The sequence below is a fragment of the Girardinichthys multiradiatus genome, chromosome 23 (assembly GCF_021462225.1).
Source record: "Girardinichthys multiradiatus isolate DD_20200921_A chromosome 23, DD_fGirMul_XY1, whole genome shotgun sequence".
NCBI lineage: Eukaryota > Metazoa > Chordata > Actinopteri > Cyprinodontiformes > Goodeidae > Girardinichthys > Girardinichthys multiradiatus.
Genome location: NC_061815.1, coordinates 12,519,165 through 12,542,181, shown reverse-complemented (window position 1 = coordinate 12,542,181; position 23,017 = coordinate 12,519,165). Strand labels below are relative to the sequence as shown.

Here is a 23,017-nt window from a genome sequence, read left to right as displayed (position 1 = left end):
ACTTTTAATGGTTAGGTCAGGATTTTTGCGTCGAGCATCTGTTGAAAGGTTCCAATTAGGTAATATCTTACAGACACCAGATAGCCCTCTTGGCCTTTCATTTAGTATATATCTAGATTAGCTGGTTTTGGATGCTGAAGCTCGTCTGATTGGGGCCAAGGCAAAAAGCTAACTCCTAGCCTCCACAAACAGCTCCAATCTCAAAAAGGGCATAGTAGCTTAAGCTAGCAGTTATTTAAAACTATTTAAACCATTATGATGTTTGCATTGGGTGGATATTTACAGGAAAGCCAGTAATGCAAAATCGAAGAAACAAAATTGCTTTTTGCCTGAATTGGGGTTGTTTACAAAGGGTATAAGTTAACTGTGGTCTTGGCCCCTCATGTACGACCCATTAGCTTCAGCCCTCAGCTTCAACTAATTTTAATAATCTGCTAACAGAACCTCACATAAATAACTATATCTTTGGAAAAAAATGCCATTTAGTGGCAAGCATTGTTTTGCTTCATACCTGAAACAATAGGGTGAAGCATGGGTCACTCAGTAAATTGCAATCTCTAACTTTGCCACTAGATGGTGTAAACGTCTACAGAGAGCTCATTTAAATCCCAAAATGTAAAAATAATGATAAATAAATTGTATTGTAACTGGTTCATATTACAAAGTTTCAAATCTAAACACCTCACACTGTGATTTCTAGCTTGTAGTGTTGGGCATGAATGCTCTCCGTTGTCCCATGGCCCTCCCTCCAGAGCTCCTCCCCCACAGCAGAGCCTGCCATTAACGCACAGATTAGTAAGTAGGGCCACCGATGACGGCAGATAAACAGGTATATATTCACTGATAGGGACAAAACATTAACAATATGCTTTACAATGACTTTACAATGACTTTAAAAACAATAAAGATTTGCAAATTTAATCTTAATTACTTGCTTTTTAGCTATGTGAATTAGGGCAACTGTTTTGGGACTTCAGCCTCCAAAGAAAATTCAGTTTATGTCAGCAAAGACAACAGAAGAGAATTAAATAGATGCAATTAAGCTGTCATGGGAAAGACTGCAAATACTGCGTGATGACACAATCATTATACAAACTGGTAAATTAAGTCATGACCTATATGTATATTTTACATATTTTACTTATTTTGCAGCTATGAACTTAGTTCAGAATGTTTGCGTGGTGAACTATGAACATGAACATTTCAACTGGCTGAACTTAGACCTAGTTCTTTTGAAGGCTGAATTCGCATATTGGCACAAGTTCATTACTGGTACAACATAACATTTGTGTTTTTTTGTTACCCAGTTTGTTATTTTGATACTGTAACTTTAAAAATGTTTGGAATAAGAAGATGTAATGCAAAACAGGTAATGCAAAATGAAAATGACCCCGACTGAAAGCTAACATGTACTGTTTCTTAACATAAAAGAAGCAACATATTATATGTTCCATTAGCAGTACTCAGTGCAGCATTACTACAGTACTCATCTGTACAGTACAGATGAGTAGACAGGGAGATGCATTAAGGCTTACGTACCAAAAACTGTCCGTGCTGGGACTGACTCCTTATTTATCCAGAAGGACACTTGAGAGAGGATTACTGTCATTATGCAGGGGATATATGTCTGAATCATGAAGTAACCCATTTTACGTTTTAAGTGGAAGTAGACCGTCATCACGACATATTCACCTGGGGGATCAACAGAAATAAATTAGTTTAAGTGACAGTACATACAATAAAAGACAGCCAACACTCTGTTTCACAACGTTTCACACCTCATTACAGCTTCGATTCTATTTTCAGACAAATCTACGCCTGTCATCCAGCCTAGGTGTCTGTAAAATAAAAACCTGTTTTTGGATCCATCAGTTTTTGGATGAACCAGTTGGCCTGTGAAATGACTCAATCCGTGATGTTTACTTCATGAGGCTGCTGCTGTGGGCTAGTCATGCTTCAACTGACAGACTGTCGTGTTTGTGCAAGTGTCAAAGCTCCAAATCCTTGCAATATCACCAGTGAAGCTGCATTCAAAGAATATATACCCAATCCTGTGGGCTTTTCACTCAAATATTCAGGGTAAATTTGGGAACTTTTATGCAATATAACTTATTTCAATATAACTTGCAATTCTTTCTGTAACCATTTCTAAAGGAAATAATCACTGATATATAGCACAAAATGTTGACCGGACAGATATGGCTCACCTGTGATGGATTTAATGGTCTCACTGGAGACGGTCTGGCCAGTGAGATCATACTGAACGAGGCTGGAGGACTCAGGGGGGACCTCCACCGAATGCTGAGGCCCTTTGGTCCAAGTGTAGATCATCTCTGTTTTGGGATAGGCATCTGAAAACAGACAGGAGCGCCACACTCACACAAATAAGATATAAATGATGGAATAAAAAATAATAACTTCCACCTATTTCATTTGCAGGTTGTATCCCCACAAGTTAACAATATTATAATTCAGGCAGGTATTATTTTTGCTTGTGCCTGCAAATTTAGTTTCTAAACTTTTTGGTGTGCTTTGTTGTGTCATTGAGTCCCATTCAAAACCTACTGCAACTTATTATTGTTTGTATGAAGTCTTAAACAAATCTTGTAAAAGTATTCACACCTGTTTTCTCATTTTGTTATGTATCTGCCACAGCCTTTAATTCTATTGGGATTTATGTGAAAAACCAACACAAATTTGGCAGACTGAGAGGCGGAAGGAAAATGGTTCATGGTTTTCAAGCATTTGCAAAGCATAGCTAAAAAAAGTGCATTTGTATTCAGCCTCCAAGCTAAAACTTTGGAGAACTGCCTTTGTATATAGCAGGACAACATAGGTGGTTACAAAAAGATGAGGCTTTTTGCAGCCACCAACAGGTTTCCTTCCAAGATCACCTTGTGTTCAGCTCCATCCTTCTCCTCAACATCTCTGACCAGTTTCCCTCTCCCTGCTAAAGAAAATTATGCCAACAGTATGATGCTGCCACCACTTTTAAATATCTCCATAACTTTATCCCTGACCTGTCTGCTGTGTTTGCTGGTCTTCATGTTCCCTAACAACCCTCTCAGCTATTCACAGAACAGCTGGAGAGTTTTACTCATTAGGTGCCCTCTAAAAGTTGGCTGCACAAATTTTCTTTAGTGTAGTGGTATCAGAGAACAAATGCAGACTGCAATTTTCAGGGTTTTATTCACAAGTAAATTGAGAAATATGTATAATATGTCTTCTACTTCGCAGTTATGCACTACTTTGTGTTGGCCTGTCACTAAAATCCACATAAAATGGACTGTTGGTTGTAAAAAGTTCAACGAGTATAAATCCTTATTTAGGCACTACCTTCTATTCGGTCTGATTTCAGCTCTTCTGGCCACACAGAGTGGTGAAAGAAAAAGAAACAGTAAAATTTTTTAGCTGTCATAGAAAAGGATTTTTCAGAAAGTTTACTTTATAAACATTATGTTTTTAAAATCTTGTTTGTCTAGCATAATTTCCAGCTCATCAAGTTTTTCTAAGTAGTTAATTATTTTTATCTTGATAAAGAAAAAATAGCTGCATTCTTCAGCTGACGTAGAAATTAATAAGACAGTAAATATTTCCATTTTGACTATAATGCAGGGTGATGGCAGTTATTGTGCTGAAATAATCCATGAGCCTGGTTGTGAAGACGGCAACACTACAAGTGTCACATTTAACTTTATGCACATTTTTTCCCTTAACTCTATAATTTTCAATGGGGTTAAAAAGAGTCACAAAGTGAAAGAAGCCACAGTTTCAGAAAACTGGCCTCATCACGCTGCTTTAATAGATTTCTTTCTTAAGACAATAACATTTTTATTTCGGACATTTCTGTGTCTCATTTCCAAACTGTAGCATGCTTATGCTTAGTGCAATCTGTGACAAAACATGGCAAAACATCTTTTGTTGAGATGCACCAATCAATCGGCCAGAGGTTTTGCTGTTGATTACGTCTTGGTCCTGTTTTTTGATGTATAAACATGTCAACCAATAGCATGTACTTATATGCTTTTTTTGTTTGGAATATATGCTTTGAGGTAGGTTCTGTTGGATTCAAAGCTACTGCCTCTATCAAAGAACCTGCAGCTCATTTCTTTGATGTGTCATCCTTAAAATATCAGTCAAAATTGAAATCTACAGATCAGATTATATAGAAATCATATAATTTGTATTGGCCAGGAAAAGCCTGATTAGTGCATCTACAGTAATTTCACCAGCGTTTTTCAATTTTACATTTCGTTCCCATTATCTGCTAGTTATGTTTAGTCAATGCCAGTCAACTCTGTATGTGTTATGGACCATAAGCTAGTCCCCCCATCTTTAGCAAGCACCAATTTATGAATTTATGCCAATTTTATAACAGCAGGGTTTAAAGTAAGACTGGCCCCTAATGTAGCTTTCTAAACACTGAGGCACTAAACACTAACTATGTACAATCGGTTATGTTCTCTTTATTTTATATTTATATTATACATCAATAACTATTAGTTGTCGTTTGATTTCCTGTTGTAAATAATCCTTAGTATTTCCTATGAATGTAACTTTAAATTAATTATGTAGCATTGGGGATTTATAGGTGTATCTCATTCATTTTAAATATCAATGAAATGGTCATTTAATTCAGTAGTTCAGCTCAATGGGTGAAATTCATATATTACACAGATTCATCACAAACAGAGAGGTTGTTTTTAAGCATCTATATTTCACTGACACCCTCGACAAGGAGGGGAAACCACAAAAAGTAGTATGCTACAACCGTATGATTGTTCATAGAGTGCTTTGTCCAAGCATTTCAATGGAAAGTTGAGTGGAAGGAAAAAGTAAGACAGAATAAAGTGCTAAAGCAACACGGATAACTGTATCTCTGAGAGGACTGTGAAGCAAGCCCATTCAAGAGTTTGGGAGAGATTCACAAGGACTGTGGACTGCAGCTTCAAAAGCCACAACACACACAGTATGCAGATGTATGCAGGACATGGGCTACAGGTGTTGCATTCCTTGTGTTAACACACTCCTGAAACTGAGACATTAGAATCAGCATACTGTGCTGACAAGCCATATTGAGATGCTGATCTCATTTTCATCAGGATTTGGGTACCTGCCCACACTGTCAAAAATACCAACAACAGCTTTAATGACCATGTTATCTCTGTGCTTGACTGGCCAGAAAACTCTCCTAAACCCTACAGAGAATCTATGGATCCATCTATATTCATGCAAAAACAGCCCAAACCAAGTATTGAGGGCATATACTGTACAAATACATTACTATACAGGTCCTTCTCAAAATATTAGTATATTGTGATAATGTTCATTATTTTCCATAATGTCATGATGAAAATTTAACATTCATATATTTTAGATTCATTGCACACTAACTGAAATATTTCAGGTCTTTTATTGTCTTAATACGGATGATTTTGGCATACAGCTCATGAAAACCCAAAATTCCTATCTCACAAAATTAGCATATTTCATCCGACCAATAAAAGAAAAGTGTTTTTAATACAAAAAATGTCAACCTTCAAATAATCATGTACAGTTATGCACTCAATACTTGGTCGGGAATCCTTTGGCAGAAATGACTGCTTCAATGCGGCGTGGCATGGAGGCAATCAGCCTGTGGCACTGCTGAGGTCTTATGGAGGCCCAGGATGCTTCGATAGCGGCCTTTAGCTCATCCAGAGTGTTGGGTCTTGAGTCTCTCAACGTTCTCTTCACAATATCCCACAGATTCTCTATGGGGTTCAGGTCAGGAGAGTTGGCAGGCCAATTGAGCACAGTGATACCATGGTCAGTAAACCATTTACCAGTGGTTTTGGCACTGTGAGCAGGTGCCAGGTCGTGCTGAAAAATGAAATCTTCATCTCCATAAAGCTTTTCAGCAGATGGAAGCATGAAGTGCTCCAAAATCTCCTGATAGCTAGCTGCATTGACCCTGCCCTTGATAAAACACAGTGGACCAACACCAGCAGCTGACACGGCACCCCAGACCATCACTGACTGTGGGTACTTGACACTGGACTTCTGGCATTTTGGCATTTCCTTCTCCCCAGTCTTCCTCCAGACTCTGGCACCTTGATTTCCGAATGACATGCAGAATTTGCTTTCATCCGAAAAAAGTACTTTGGACCACTGAGCAACAGTCCAGTGCTGCTTCTCTGTAGCCCAGGTCAGGCGCTTCTGCCGCTGTTTCTGGTTCAAAAGTGGCTTGACCTGGGGAATGCGGCACCTGTAGCCCATTTCCTGCACACGCCTGTGCACGGTGGCTCTGGATGTTTCTACTCCAGACTCAGTCCACTGCTTCCGCAGGTCCCCCAAGGTCTGGAATCGGCCCTTCTCCACAATCTTCCTCAGGGTCCGGTCACCTCTTCTCGTTGTGCAGCGTTTTCTGCCACACTTTTTCCTTCCCACAGACTTCCCACTGAGGTGCCTTGATACAGCACTCTGGGAACAGCCTATTCGTTCAGAAATTTCTTTCTGTGTCTTACCCTCTTGCTTGAGGGTGTCAATAGTGGCCTTCTGGACAGCAGTCAGGTCGGCAGTCTTACCCATGATTGGGGTTTTGAGTGATGAACCAGGCTGGGAGTTTTAAAGGCCTCAGGAATCTTTTGCAGGTGTTTAGAGTTAACTCGTTGATTCAGATGATTAGGTTCATAGCTCGTTTAGAGACCCTTTTAATGATATGCTAATTTTGTGAGATAGGAATTTTGGGTTTTCATGAGCTGTATGCCAAAATCATCCGTATTAAGACAATAAAAGACCTGAAATATTTCAGTTAGTGTGCAATGAATCTAAAATATATGAATGTTAAATTTTCATCATGACATTATGGAAAATAATGAACTTTATCACAATATGCTAATATTTTGAGAAGGACCTGTACACTTCAGTAGGCCAGCTTTTCTGTACTAGAAATCCTTTTATGTATTGGTTTGGGTAGGCTTTGACTGGACCATTGGAACATCTTGTTTTTTTTTTCTTTCATAGCCATTCTGTTGTAGATTTGGTGCTGTGTTTGTACTCCTGTCTATGGCCCAGTTTGAGTCAAGCTTTAGTTTTCAGTACGAATATGGAGTTTTCTTATTTGCTTTTGTTGCTTTCATTCTCATCTTGCTTTCCTATATTTGTACAGGCGAGTTTGACCAGTCTGTGCATGCACGGCTAAATAGCAGTTGTCTTTGCCTGCCACTCCCTATGGGACCCCACATCGACGGGACACCAACTGTTCTGCCAAATGAAATGACTCTGGTGTGTCATGGAGTGGAACGCAGTGCCTGTGCACACGAGCCCAGATGGAGAAGCAGAAAAGAAGACAGAACGGGGGGGTGGGGGTAGATGCAAGATGATGGAGAAAAACCGAAGGAGAGGCAGACAGCGAGAAAATGAGCTCACACACAGTAGCCTTGGAAAATAGCTGCATAGGTCTGTGCTGTCCCGAGGCGGAGGAAGGGATTCTGACCTTTCCTCTGCTTCGGGCCACATCAGATTCACGGTCGCTTCCTCCTCACCGGAGGCTGGCAGCAGCAGAGCGGCATAAGCAGGAGGAGGACGGGCAAGGAGAGAAGGATGACAATAACAGAGAAATGTGAATTTGTCCTCCACAATGTCACCACACTGGGTAATTGACAGCGGGTGTAAATGCTTCTCCTTTCCTGTGTCTTGCAGTTGTAATCGTCAAATAAATCGCTGCACTTGTCTGATAAGACGGAGCTGCCTCATTCAAGATGCGTCTGTATTTGAATTTGTTTCTGCTGACCACGAGGCTCACCATAAACACAGATGCTGAGTTAGGGCTTCATTGTTCACAATAAAGAATGAAACATGTCGTCATTTGGTTACAGCGCTCTGTCGCTTTGTGTTCAGCTCCTCAGCAATCTTTTCAGCATAGAGTCCATTTCAGTTGCAAGAAATAAGGTCATGTGACTCAATTTTCTTACTTCTCATTGTGAGGAAGAGTAAATGTTGGCTGTTTGCACTGCCTTCCAGAAGTGTTCAAACATCTTGAACTTTCTACATTTTTTCACTTTACAGTAAAACACTTCAAAGTATTTTATTGAAATTACAGTGACAGACCTGTAAAACTTTCATATAGTTGCAAAGTTGAAGGAAAATTATGCATTGTTTTCAAAATATTTTACATATAAAAACAAAAAGGTTTGGTGTGCATTTGTATTTAGCCTCCTGAGTCAGTACTTGGAAGAACCACCTTTTGCTGCAACTACAGCTGCAGCTCGTCTTGGGTTTGTCTCTACCAGCTTTTGCAAATCAATAGACTGCTTTTATAGTTCATTCTTCTTTGAAAAATTGCTCAGGTCCAGTCAGATTGGATATTGAGCATCTTTGACATCAGTTTTCTATTCTTGTCACAAATTGTCCATTTGAATTGGGTCTAAACATTTACTAACCATCCTAACCCTAACCTAAGATGAATACACTTTGATCTGAACCATCTCATTGTAGCTCTGGCTGTATGTTTAGAGTTTTTTACTGAAAGATGAACCTTCAACTCAGTCTCAAGTCTTTTGCAGACTCAGTGTTTTGAGGATGTATCTCCATCTACAAAGCATGATGCTGCCACCACTATGTTTCATTGTGTCACTGATGCTTCCAGGGTTATTGCAGTGTTTGTTTTTTCCAAGCCCATGTCATTCATTGTCTAAGCCAAAGATGTCAATACTTTTTATAAAGATAATTGGTTCCACTGGATTTTGTTTAGGGATATCACAGTGAAGTGGGCTACATGCAAATGAAATTACTTTACTTTTGTAAAAATTATGATTATTGATTAATTAATATTTATCAAGAATTATAATTTAAAATCATAATTTGAAAAAATGTATTTCTTAACCAAAAATCATTACTTACGAATAGAAATCAGAGATGTCCGCTGGTGTTGTGATTATGGGCTCAAAGCTCTTTAATAATTACAATTAGCTATTCATCATAAATATTTGATAAATTATTAACCAAAACCACAAAATGTCACTGTTTATTCAACCGCTTCACCGAAGGTGGGGGATCTTCGACCTTGTTTTGACAGATTAATCACTCTTGTACGAAATAAACACAAACGCTTCTCTTAATTATATATATGAGGATTTATTGAAACCAAATAATTCTGATATACCATTATTCTGGTCCAAAAACCTTCACCTAACTAACAAGCACTGTTCCAAGGGAATAAAAATGACTACCTAACAATAATAATAAAATAAAAATATATGCACATTTAGTGTCTATGAAGATCAAACCAGCAGTTTTATGGACAAAATGTGTAACTTGGGTGAAATGGAAAGAAATCCTCCTGTTGTGCTGATGTCTCGGTGGGGCCACGCCCCTTTAGCCGTACAGCTGATTGCCCCAAATCTTGAACAAAGAGTCATAAAACTGTGAGGCGGGAACTCAGTGGAAAAACTCCAGTAATAAAGCTGGAACAAAGAGGCCCAGACCGCAGTTGCTTTGAATGAAAAACTTTTAAAAGTCCAACTTCTAACTCCTGGCTGATTTGGGATCAGCTGGATTAAACATGAACACGCACGATTCAGCAGCGCTTGCTCAGCAAATCAAAAACAGCTCAGCATAAAACACTTCAATCAGTTTTTTACCTGCACCGGGTGTCGGCGTGGTCTTCGATCGACGAATAAATCTTCTGACCTTCTTGTATCAGATAGATTTCCAGCTTTCAAGCTCTTCCGGGAATGGCCTTGTGGAGCAAAAGTTCGCCTGCGAGCTTTGTTTCTCCAGATATGCGCCCTGTGAGACACGCAAGAAATGGCCACAAAACTTTTCCCCTCGGCGGGTTTCTAATCCCGGTGACGTCAGAGCTGCGATGTCTGTTGAGCTGCGCGTGTTCAACTGTGCGACCAAAATGTATGACTCCAACACTTTGTGTTGGTCTATCACATAAAATCCCACCAAAGCACATCAATTTGTGTGGTTGCAACGTGAGAAAAGGTGAAGATGTTCAAGGGATATGAATACCTTTGCAAGGCACTAAAACCTCCTTCTGTTACTGATTGGTTTGTTGGACTGTGAATGTACAGGGTATGTAGATGTGTGGCTTAAATGATTTAAAAATGCTTTTATGTCACAACAGAGTTTGAAAAATAGTTTTACGTTTGCAGAAATCCAATCCTACTTTATTTGCAGCACACTGAAGACAGCTGACAAAATAACTCTGTAAACTAGCCTGAGTCCACAGCTCACTCCTAAGCTGACACCTGCCCACTTCCCGTGTGTCCTTTGCTTATCTAGCTGCCGTTTTCTTTCTCTAATGAAAAGCTCAGAGTCTCCGGAGAAAGGACACCAGAAGGTACTGAATATAAAACAAAGTGGGAAAGCCAGCAGAGGCAGCCCCATTCCCACAGTTCTTTCACAGCCAACATTTGCTTTCAGCCCTATTAAGTCATTAAATGGCATCTTTAGCTTGCCTGCATATTTTTGTAATTCTGCTGAGTACATTAGACATAAAAATTAACTACCAGACATGGAACAAAGTAAGTCTGTGAAGCATACGGTGGTTATAGTGGTAGCTGCATTGAAAAACCTGTCTGAAAAGGCCTCTGATATATTTTTAGTAGAAACTAAAATGACGGTGAAAGATCAAAATTTCTGCACAACCCAGTCAGCATTATGGTCTAGCATGATTTGTGTTACAGTTTTAACTCTGATGACTTTTGCAACAGGTTTGTCAGTTTCCTGTTCCGGCTGTTTTTCTGTATTTGGCAGAGAAGTTGCACATTATTTCATCAGGTAAATGCAAACAACAGCCAAAGGACTTACAGCTTCCAAACTTGAGAGGACAGGCATGTCCATCCATGGGGAAATCCACCAGCTTCATGGGACACTCTGCAATAATGGTCAACCTGAAGCAGAACAGAGAGGAATGGTTTAAATGAGGGCCAAATGTAAACTTTACTGGGATATATCTGCAACAGTGCCTCTCATCACAACAAAGAGGATTTAAAACCTGTCTGAAAAGGCCTCTGATATATTTTTAGTAGAAACTAAAATGACGGTGAAAGATCCAAATTTCTGCACAACCCAGTCAGCATTCTAGTCTAGCATGATTTGTGTTACAGTTTTAACTTTGATGAACCAAAACCAATGCTTTTGTGGCAATTTCTGGTGATTTTAACCATGCTTCACTGTCTGCTACACTTCCAACGTTTCAAATGGTAGCTGCTCTACCAGAGAAAACAAAACATTGGATTTGTTTTATGCAAATGTCAAGGACTCATACATCTCTACAGCAAGACCTCCTCTAGGCAAATCAGATCACAATCTTGTTTTTCTCTGCTCGAAATATAAGCCCCTTGTTCAAAGGCAACCTGTAATAAAGAGGACTGTGAGAAAATGGTCCCAGGAAGCTGAAGAAGCTCTGCAAGGTTGCTTTGAGGCTACAGACTGGGACACACTGTGCCAGCCACATGGAGAGGACATCAATGCCATGACTGAGCGTGTAACCGACTATATAAACTTCTGTGTGGATAACATCATCCCCACCAGAACCGTCAGATGCTTCCCCAATAACAAACCTTGGATCACCAGTGACCTGAAGGACCTGCTTAACAAGAAAAAAAGAGCCTTCAGAGAGGGAGACAGAGAATTATTGAGGAGTTTACAGAAGCAACTTAAAGTCAAGATAAGAGACAGCAAGGAGATGTACAAGAAGAAGCTGGAGAGCAAGCTCCACCAAAACAATATCAGAGATGTGTGGACAGGGATGAAGAAGATCACAGGCTTCAAGCAGAAGAATGATCAGACCAATGGAGGTCTGGACAGAGCCAATGAACTGAACACATTCTTCAATAAGTTCAGTTCAGAAACAAGCTCAGCATCCTCCTCTCCTGCTCACAGGCAAACAGACATTCCACCCTCCTTTGACCCACAGGACCCACAGCTGTCCAGTAACACCTCACATTTTTTATCTTCCACCTCAGCCCTAGACCCTTCTGCTTCTACATGTTTGCCTTCAACCATATCAGAAGATATGTGTGTCTCAAGAAGTCAAGTGAAGATGCAACTGGAGAGACTGAATCGGAATAAGGCTGTAGGTCCAGATCATGTCAGCCCTAGAGTCCTGACGGCCTGTGCAGAGCAGCTCTATGCAGCACCTCTTCAACCTTAGCCTGGCCCAGAAGAAGGTTCCGGTGTTGTGAAAGACCTCCTGTCCTGTTCCGGTACCAAAGAAAACTCACCCATCAGTCCTCAATGACTATAGACCTGTTGCCCTGACATCCCATATCATGAAGGTCCTAGAGAGACTCCTGTTGGCCCACCTGAGTAAGCAAACAGTAAACCATCAGGACCCCCTTCAGTTTGCTTATTGCTGTGGAGTTGGAGTTGAAGATGCCATCATACACCTGCTTCAACAAACCCACTGTCATCTGGACAAAGCCAGCAGCACTGTGAGGATCATGTTCTTTGATTTCTCCAGTGCATTTAATACAATCCAACCTGATTTGCTTTGTCAGAAACTCCAGAAGACTCAGGTGGAGGCCTCAACAATCTCCTGGATTAAAGACTACCTGACAAACAGACCACAGTTTGTGAGACTGAAGGGTTGTAAGTCTAACCAGGTAGTCAGCAGCACAGGAGCACCACAGGGGACTGTACTCTCACCATTCCTCTTCACTCTGTACACCTCAGACTTCCAGTACAAGACAGACTCCTGTCATCTGCAGAAATACTCGGATGATTCTGCAGTCGTGGGGTGGATCAGAGATGGACAAGAAGCTGAGTACAGGAAGGTGGTGGACCACTTTGTGGCATGGTGTGGAAACAATCATCTCATGTTGAACGTGACTAAAACAAAGGAGATGATTGTAGATTTTAAGAGAAACAGGAATAAGTCAAAAACTATTTCTATCATGGGAGAAGAAGTGGAGGTGGTGGAGGAGTATAAATACCTCGGTGTTCACCTGGACAACAGACCAGAGTGGAGATGCAACTGTGAAGCCGTCTACAAGAAGGGACAGAGCAGACTGTACTTCTTGAGGAAGCTTAGGTCCTTTGGTGTTTGCAGCAAGATGCTGCATATCTTCTATAAGTCTGATGTGGAGAGTGTGATCTCTTCTACCATCATCTGCTGGGGAAGCAGCATCAGAGCCAGGGACTTAAAAAAGCTCAACAAGCTGATAAAAAAGGCTGGTTCTGTTCTGGGGTCTCCTCTGGAACATCTGGAGATCATTGTGGAAAGAAGGATTCTTCATAAAATGAAGAACATTATGGAGAACCTTGAGCATCCTCTTCATGAGACTGTCCTACAACAACAGAGTGTCTTCAATCAGAGGCTTCTTCAGATCTGCTGTAAGACGGAGCGCTACAGGAGATCCTTCCTGCCCACAGCCATCAGCATCTACAACGGCTCTTTGAGAAAACCTTGATAATATGAGCTACAACAACATTTAATTTCCCTTTGGGATTAATAAAGTATTTTTGAATTGAATTGAATTGAAAAGCACAATGTATTGAATTTCTAAATGTATTTAACTTTATTTAAAAAGTGAAAATAAAGTTTCCATGAATGTCAATATGGTGAAAATAAAAACTAAGTACATCCTATGATTCCCCTTAGGAACTAATCACCTCAAGAAGTCATTTTGTGTATGAGTTTGTCAGTGTCTCCCATGATTTTTGAGAAATAGTGGCAACCTCTTAAAGTCTCACTGCTACATTTCAATCATGTTGAGATCTGGGCTTTGACTAGAACATTGAAACATCTTGGTTTTTGTTTTTGCTGTCCGTCCATTTTAGCATCGTGTTAATATATGCTGTATGCTCCAGAACAGCAAACCGCCAAATTATTCACTAATATAGAGGTTATTAAGACACATTAAATCAGCAGCATCTGACTCTATCATAACTCTGTCATGATCCACAGGTGTTTGGGTTTTGATCATTTCCTTGTTGTTTATTATGTTCATTAGGTCTTGCTTTATTTAGTTGTTATTCTTTCCAATAGGGTTTTGTCATATTAGTTCATTCCTTTGTGTTTAATTTCTTAGTTTATTCCTGTATTCTGTTCTTTGTACATTTGGATTCATTTCTCTTACATCTCTGTTAATTTTTCCCTTGTTTAAGTAGTTTCTTTGTGTCTTAGTTTAGTGTCTCAGTCTCCCTTGGTTTCTCTGCCTTAAATCTGCCACAGCTGTCCTGCATTTCCTCTGATTAGCTCTTCAAGGTTCTTTTGTCATTTTCCACCCCTACCTCAGTATATAAGCTCACTGGTTCTCATTGGCCTTCACTGGATTCTTCTGTTACAACGTGCTCAATGACCCTTTCTCCTCGTGCAGAGATTTTCCTGTAGATTTTCCTATTTTATTATTAAAGAACTCTGTTTTGCCATTTCAGTTTCTGCACTTGGGTCCGTTCACAAACCAAAACATGACACTCGTATTCCTAAATCCTATGGAAACCACGTGTCAGTGTTGATAATCATGGAAAATGTATTTTTCCAGTGTCTAAATGGTGTCTACTAAAGGGCAAAAACGGAAAAAAGGGAGTTTTTACATTGTTAATTTCCTCTTTTGAAACACATCATTCAGATTATAAAAAGTTTCTGACTCCTTTAAAAGTTTGTTATCTGCATTGCCTTTAAACAGCTTTCTGCTGTTGACACTGAGAATCCTGGTTGGATTTCACGGTAAATCCCTTTTATTACTTTATAACAAACACAGCCTGTCACCGCTCGGATTCTAGCTGAAAATGCAGAAATATAGAAATCAAAGTGTCTACAATCTTATCACAAGCTAAGGTTTGAGAAGGTTAGGGAGTTAGATGCAAAAGAGCAGACTGTTTTCAAGATGGTGATGCAGTTAAAGGTTGTGTAGAAGGTAGTACCTCATGGTGTAAAGGATGGTGCCATTCTTCATGATGCGGAAGAGCTTGTTGGGCGCTGTCATGTTGTGGGCAACCGACCTCTTGCCGTTCCTGAAAAAGGTGTCTGGTGTCCAGACCTTGGTCACCATCAGGTTGTTAAGCCTCAGTATCTCCACTGGGCCCTCGTACATCAATCTCCGATCAACCCAGGTCTGCCGAAAAAATACATCCATAGTGTACTCCTAATAGAAGAATAAACAACAAATTACTAAAAACATGACAACAAGCACAGTTTGATGTATTTACCTTGAAGACAATGAGCTCTTCAAGTGTTTCCCACAAACTATTAGGTGCAGTAATGCTTTGTTTTAGTGGATTATTTCAGTGAACAATATAATTTTGCAATGCAATGGACCTAACAGCTGCACAATATTAGGAAAACTTGCGATAGAATTGGTGAATGTCGCAGTAAATAAATATTTAAAACGCGTGTCAACACCTTTTACATTTTATTGGCTGTCTACTTTGGGTTCATAGCAAACATAAACTCTGATAATGAGTAGTCTATCCAGCTACTGGGTAAAATAAACATTAATAAAACTCATCATTTCTACTTCAACAAGTTTTTAATAAAAACCTGCTTCTGCCCAAATTAAGCTGTTTTAGCATTGAATCAACTTTGTTTTTTAATTAACGAGGTGATAACTAAAACTATTTTAATTAATAAAAAATAAATCCATGTAAAAAAAAAAATATATGGATCTTGCATGATAAATATTCAATATACTGTGCAGCCCAACCTAATAGCACAAAAAATGGTGCAAAAGTAAAAACAGAGTTCCACATAATGAATGCATTGAGCCATAATAGTTTAGCTACATACCATCTCAACATCGGAGACCGGCCCAAAACTTGTCACATAAATGTCAGTCTTCACCTCAGTCACAGGGCCTGTTGGGATCAATTAAATCACATTCATTGACATTTTCCCACACAATCCAGTCTTACAAAGTTGCCAGTCTTATTCAAATAGATGTTAAAAACTGTTGACTGCCTATAGCCCATCAAGGAGACTTGCAGTAGCACATCTCTTCTGGAGCTGTGTAGTACTCTGAATAAGGCAATGGGGAAAATAGCTTAAAAGATGTAAAAACTTAATCCTGTTTGATTTTTTTCCCCTCATTGAATGAACGTGGAGTCCCAGTATGAAGACAAGCTGTAAGTGTACGCCTGCATACGGACATTTTGTTGACAGGCTGCTTTTGCACAGTAAATGAGTTCTTGCTGCATTCTCACATGAATATTCAGTAGACATCATGCATGAAAACCAAATCCATACTTCTTGAACCGAGCATTATGCATTTGTCCTGAAACATACAGGGGATTATATAACTTCCCTCACTCAAATGAACTTATCACTGAGGCCCCTCTTTTAAAGGCAAACCCATCACAATGTTGGCATGAAGAGTGAAACACATTTTAGCAAGCATATACTGAGAATGTACAACGCAACATGCACTATGCAATGCACATCTTGCAAGCTAGAGTAATGTGGCATGAAAGCACAATGTTGATTTAAAGACTGACTTTGCATGTTCTGAAAGAAGGATTTTCTTATTTGCTCATAAGGGTCTTAAGATCAAATTAATTGATTTTCATTGTTTGGATTTCCTACTTAATGCCCTTTATGGTTTACTTTAACGTTTTGTTTCTCCACAGTTATTAGTCTTCAGTTAGTAAAGCAGGTTTGATTAACAATTCTTAAAGGCTGTTTTGGTTCTTAGTAATAAGTTTACAGCACTTCATTTTCCCATGTAATGAAAATGTTAAAGAGGACATTTTAGATAGAGACCACAAGAGGAAATTGGGGTTTACAAGCCTTCTCACAGATTCTCTACCAGATTTAGGACTTGGCCACTCTAACATATGAATATGTTTTCACCTGAACTACTTCTTAGTAGCTCTAGTTACATGTTCAGGGCCATTACCTTGTTGCAATGACAACCTCTTGCCCAGTCTCAAGTGTTTTGCTGCCTTTAACAGGCTTTCTAGAAGGACTGCTCTTTATTTAGCTCAGTCCAGTTTCCCATCATCTCTGATCACCTTTAAAAAACATCCTCACAGCATGATGCTGCCACCACCAAGTTTCCCGTTGGAGATAGTGCATCCAGGATGATGTGTAGAGACTGTTTTCTGCCACATATAGCCTTTCCGCACCAACAAGTAGCTTCCCTGTTCCTGCCAAAAGGAGAAGAATTCCCATTTCTTCTTGCCACTCTTCCAGAATAGGTGAGATCTATGGAGACTAGAGCTAACACCTTCGCTCTTGGACAGATAGGGAGAAAGCCACAATGTTGATATAATGATGTGCTTGATGGATTTCCAGAGGCTCAATGTTCTTATTTGCTTATTTGAGGGTCTGAAGATCAAATAAAGTGTCTTGAATTATATTTACTCAGTGCATTTTTTTTGCATTTGTAACCCTTTATCTTGTTCATCCATCCATGCCATTTTTAGCCTTCAGTGAGTAAATTCAGCTAGTTTATACTCTTCTAAAAGATAGTTTGGTTGGAGAAATGTTGCTTAGGGCCCTCTGCTGGCCTGAGCTGCAGGTAGTAACTACTATTAGCAAAACTTAACAAAAACAATGCAATACTTTCCATTTTATGTGTTCAACCACAAAAAAAAAAAAAAAAGAAAATGCTCAGAATGAGGTTGCACAGTGTTATATGCCATTGGTTAAAGGTAATGTAAATCTTTAGAAGTGGAAATTAATTGTTTATTTCTGCAACATTCACCCCCTTTTCAACACCTTTTGCATTTATTGCTTTTATTGCTGCTTGAATACGACAGTCCCAGTTGGAATTCCTTCTTCACTGGGAGTTGGAGTTCTTGTATTTCCAACTGTGAACTTGGAAATTTACAATACCCAATACAACCACAACCCACCAAACTCCCACTGTTTATGATTTTCAACTGGGGGTTGACGTCATTCTTGACTTCAGAGACAAACTGAATGCAGCATTTTTCAAGGCTGGGAAGGCTGGAGATGGCCCTCTGCTTAGGGCCTGAGACAACCTTGGCCCGCCCCTGCAGCAGAAGTTTATATATCTATTTTCTAATGTAATGAAAATGTTAAGGAGGAGATTTTATAAGATATGAGCAGAAGATGTAAAAGCAGAATTTTGTTCTGACCTTTTTGGGCTCAATTTGTTTGCACAGCGGTACTTTTACGCCTCCACAGACAAAATGCTCTTTTCAGCAGTCCTTTGGCTTACAAAGGAAACAGTATGAACATTTTCAGTCTTTTCATTTTAGTCGTCAGTTTATATCCAAAGTGACACGAAAGTGTTTTAAATGATATGGTGCTTGTTCTGTGGTGCGCAAAAATGCGCTTCTCCTCTAAATACCTCCGAATCCAGGTCGCAGCCTGTTGTCATAGCCGTCCAGAAGTCGGTCCAATATCCGAGTAAAATTCTCCGGATAAATCCTCTCATCCTTCCTTGTTTGTCCGGAGATGTTTTTCGCACTAAGAGGAGAAACGAATAAAAGAAAAACCTCAACTTTAAGGTCTGAACTGATCCGAGTGGTCAGGTTTCAGCAACGCACTCACCAAGTCAAACACAAAAAGTAGAACAGGGTCCGAATAAACGCGGCTCGCGTCGCTGTCACCATCTCCTTCTTCTTTGCGCACACCATCCTTGCATGCCATACTTTAAGCCTCTTCACATCTCCGCCTGGGTCTCGAAGAAAGACTGGGAGAGTCGCGGCGGCGGCAGGGCGCAGCGCAGCCTAGGGGCGCAGGAAGGATGCTGGAAGTTGTGTGAGCCTCTCTGCGGTCTCTCAGCCACACGCACAACACAGTCTCTCATACACACACTCACACACCTTTGCCTTCACCTTCCAACACCGGGCGGTCGCCTCCTGTCCGAATCCGAGGTCCCACAGAAAAAAACTCTTCCCTCTTTCTCACCTTTTTTCCCTCATTCCTTCTATTTCCCCTCGTATCTCCATCACCATCTCTGTTACACATTAGACTTGTGCACAATTCTAAAGAGGAGTCTCTTCGTGTCCTCTGCTCCAAGCCCCAACCTCCCTGACCCCCTCCCAGGGGCGCCTCCAGAACGTTTTGTAAAGGTTTGCCAGATGGGGGCCACTAATAAATTTTAGGTGGCACACCAAAGCAATAACCAGAGCAGTAAGTGAAGCATTTACTCCTTAGGATATTTTTAAAGCAACCTAATGCTCAGTTAGTTCCTGCTGTCAAGGAGCTATGAAGCTATTAATGTCAATACCACCTTTGCACATAAAGAGGCTGAGTTTTTTTTTGTTTTACTTTTTCTTCTTTGCAAATTAGCTCAAGAAGTGTTTCATGTCATGCCACACATGTTGACAGTCCAGACCTAATTTTTTGCCATTGTGATACATCTGGCTGTATTTTAGCATAATTGGTTTTTAGCTTAAAGGTGATCCTTTACCTCAGTCTTTTGCAGCCTCAAACAGATTTTCTTCCAGGTTTGTCCTGTATTTAGCTCCATCAATCTTCCATCAACTCTTGGCAACTTCCCTGTCTCTGCTGAGGAACAGCATCACCGCGTCTCATTGTGGGGATGTTCTGTTTGAAGTGATGTACATTGTAGGTTTTCCACCACACAGTGTTTTTATATGTGTGCCAAAAGGTTTAACTTTGAGATAATCTGAATAGAACACCTTCTTCTACAGGTTTGCCGAGTCCCTTATATGGCCCAGCGGACTTCTTGTGAAGTTATTTTAATAATGGCTTTCTTCTTGACACTCTTTTACCAAGACTAGATTTGTGGATGACAGTTTCTCCCACCTGACTTGTGGATCTCTGCAGCTCCTCCAGAGTTACCTAGGGCCTCTTGGCTACTTCTTCTTTTCATACCATGTATCATTTGTCTTTCTTTTCAGATTCATGCACTACTTTGAAGTGTTCTATTGCATAAAATCCTGCTAAAATAAAATGAATGACAGACATTTAAAGGCAGTGATAGAAAAAAAAGCAAGCATATTTAACAAATAAATAAAGGTTAAGGTTCATTGAAAGTTGTTGTTTCCTGTCTTAAAATTATGTTCTTTAAAAAATATAATTTAAGTGAGATTATCTGGGCAAAGGGGCAATTGGGGACCCAGCAAATTCAAACTGGTGGCCATTGCCCATCCATCCCCTTTTTGATGCATTTTCCTTTCAACAGGCAACAGCATTTTTTGCAATGAGTTTTAGTTGCAAATATGCACCTGCTTGTCATCCAATATTCCCACTGTGCTCTTTGACCTCTCTGTCAACCAGCGCACACCACTCTCTGACATGTAGAAGTGTCAGTTGCAGCTTAGCCTACATGTTGAACTAGTTTCAGGAAAGCCTGTATAAGGATTCAAATGGGTCAGTCTTGTCGCAATACGCAGTTGCACTCACACGCGCCAGCACACATGCACAGGTACTGTAAAGTAACTGGGACAAGCCACATGCTGCTTCACAGATTTCTCTGCACCTGGGACAAGAACAAGACCTTCACTCGTTGTGTGTGCGCCTTTGTTTCTACCGTGCATTGTGAGTGTGTGTGGCTCTGAAGGTGAAGCGCGGGTGAATCAAGACGTCTGGGATCAATAACACTGGCTTTCCTGATGAGTTTGAACGTGTAGAAAGACACTCAGGTTTTTTTGACTCAAGCAGAAGCTGCTTGGTTTGAGGGGGAAGCTAAGGGAGCATTATGTAGATACAGTATCTTTTATGCGAGCTGAAGTCATGCAGTCTTGTAAGGCAGCTCTCAATCTCCTGCACAGCCGCCCACCCCCAGTCCTCTCACAATACACCAGAGCAAGGCGGCTCTGTGGGGGATGAGTAATGCACGCGCATCTGTGGGGGCAGCCATTTGTCCGAGGGAATCTTTCTTTTTGTTTGTCTCTCATCTTTTTAGGCATTTGATCACTGTTTGGTCTTTTAATGAAGGCTCTCACAGCAGACTGCACAGTAAGGCTGTTTTCAAATTGACTCAACAGCGGTCAAATGCCTCAAAATGTTAGGCAGATTTGGGAAAAGACGCTTCAGCCTTATTACACCCGTTGACCTTTCCTTGTAAGTCTGGCTGGTGTTTAAATTTCCGTACATGATGTTCTGCTCTGTCAACACTTGTGGCCTGAAGACAAGTTCAGTGCCTGTCATGGTGAGGAATTTTCCGAGGTCTTTAATTAAATTTTAGTTATTGTACATCTCTGTCATGAGGCAGTCTAAAACAGAATCAGCTGCTTTGTAAGCATTATGGCCTAAAGTGGATTTACTGAATGATAATCTATTTTTTTTTATCTCTCAGAGCCCATGTGTGTTTGCAGGATGGAGAGAAAGAAGGTGGGGTGGAGATCTAAGACATTTGGTTGTGAATGCTTTGGAAAAGGTTGGGTTGAACTAAAAGATGAAGGTTTACTATACCAGTCCCAAATGTATTAGAAAAGTAGAGCCTGTCAGTCAAAACAAACACAGTAAAAAAATTCTACTGTCTTTATTGTTGTCTTTACTGCACTCTAAAAACTGGTTAATTGAAAACACATCTATTTGGGTTGTTTTGCTAACCCAGCTCCAACTTAAGTGAGGTTCTGTTAAAATTCTATAAGCAATTAGTATTTTACCACAGTAGATAACTCTGTTGATGTTCTTCTTTAGTCTAAATACGCATTAGTAACAACGGGTAACAGCTAGTTCCAGAGGAGCCAAGATCAAGGTGGACTTTTACCATTTTAAAGCAACACCAGTTTGGAAAATATCCTAGCGGTTTTAGGCTCATGGTATTTTATGATGCTGTCAACCATTTACCATTTTTTTTCTTTAACAAAATACTATTTTTTTTTTTACTTTGTCCTACTCTGACGGGAAATACTTCATTCATGTTTTGTTCTCACTGCGAGTTAGATGATATGTGGGGCAGAGACTCCAACCTTTATTTTCCGTGTATATAAACCATTGCTTTCTGCATAAACAACCACCTAATACAATCGTGACCATAGCTAAAATAAAATAACACTACTATAATGTACCAAGGATGTTTTAGAGATTGGTAGAAGTCCACTTTGATGTAAGGATATCAACCATTCATTACCTTTTAGTACTTTTAGCACGGGTTATATGAGGCCAAAGAGGATTTTGTGTTGGGCTTTGAAGAATAATAGTGAATATACATTAAAGTATAACAGAAAGTATAACAGGAAGGACAATTTAGGGTGTAATCACACCAGGAAGGTGAGGTTTGCTTTCACATTGTACTTCTTGCAAGTGAACTATAACTTGTAGACAAAGCCACTCGAGGAAAAAAATTGTGGCAGTCCTGCGTGTAGCACCTCTGTTCTGCATATTCGTGCTGTTATTGCAGCTGCAATATCACTGTGAGGGTCAAGAGCAGCTCATTCAGCAAAGATTTGGCAACTTTCTATTTAACATTTTGTAACCCTGTAGAATTCGTGCTGCAAGCAGAAGGAGACGTTGTGCCCTGCACCGGGCTACAACACACAGGCAACAGCGTTGCTAAGCAACAAAGTGCGATTCATGTAAGATTTCAGGATAACGTTCACTGCAACGGTGGCTTGTTGAATCCAAAGAGACATATGCTTCTGAAATTGGGTCAGATTGAGTCCGGTTTCTATTCACATCAGAAGCGAACCGCACCAGAGTTTGTTTGGAAGTGGACCGAGAGCACCTCAAAAAGTGGGTCTCAGTCTGATTGTTTGGTTTGCACTTGAGTACCCCTGCACAAAAAGTTCCGGACCAGTGGGAAACAAACTCTGGTTCGTTTAAAGTGGACCAAAGGTGGCAGGTTTGAATACACCCTAAACTATAGCATTAAAGAACACACATAAGGTTACAATGAGTTCAGCATTGTGCCTTTTGAGTCTGTACAAAATTGGATGGATCTGCCTTCTTGAGGTGAGAAAAACAACCAGACAACAATGTAGTGTTGTCATAGTTTGTCATCATAGAACTGAAGAGGTCCAATCAGGATGGAGAAAGGCAACATTAGCTCAAACAATCACTCCTTCCAACCAAGGTGTGCAGAGCACCATCTCTGAATGCACAATGAGTTAACTGTATGGCCTCCACATTCGTCCGATCGGTCCAACAAATCTGATGCAACTTTGTGATGCTACAATGTTAAAATGAACCAGACCC

General features: G+C 40.2%; 1 protein-coding gene across 1 annotated transcript in view; it reads right to left on the bottom strand.

Moving 5' to 3' along the window:
* Nucleotides 1–18,871, bottom strand: part of gabra4 (gamma-aminobutyric acid type A receptor subunit alpha4) — a 32,744-nt gene extending 13,873 nt beyond the window's left edge. The window contains exons 1-7 of the mRNA XM_047353889.1: nucleotides 18,455–18,871; nucleotides 18,252–18,370; nucleotides 15,725–15,792; nucleotides 14,863–15,083; nucleotides 10,801–10,883; nucleotides 2,208–2,351; nucleotides 1,540–1,692 (exon numbers count right to left, since the gene is read on the bottom strand). Coding sequence (XP_047209845.1) covers nucleotides 1,540–1,692; nucleotides 2,208–2,351; nucleotides 10,801–10,883; nucleotides 14,863–15,083; nucleotides 15,725–15,792; nucleotides 18,252–18,370; nucleotides 18,455–18,540 — 874 coding nt within the window. The 5' untranslated portion in view covers nucleotides 18,541–18,871. The remainder of the gene's footprint in view (nucleotides 1–1,539; nucleotides 1,693–2,207; nucleotides 2,352–10,800; nucleotides 10,884–14,862; nucleotides 15,084–15,724; nucleotides 15,793–18,251; nucleotides 18,371–18,454) is intronic.
* Between the last annotated feature and the right edge of the window lie 4,146 nt (nucleotides 18,872–23,017).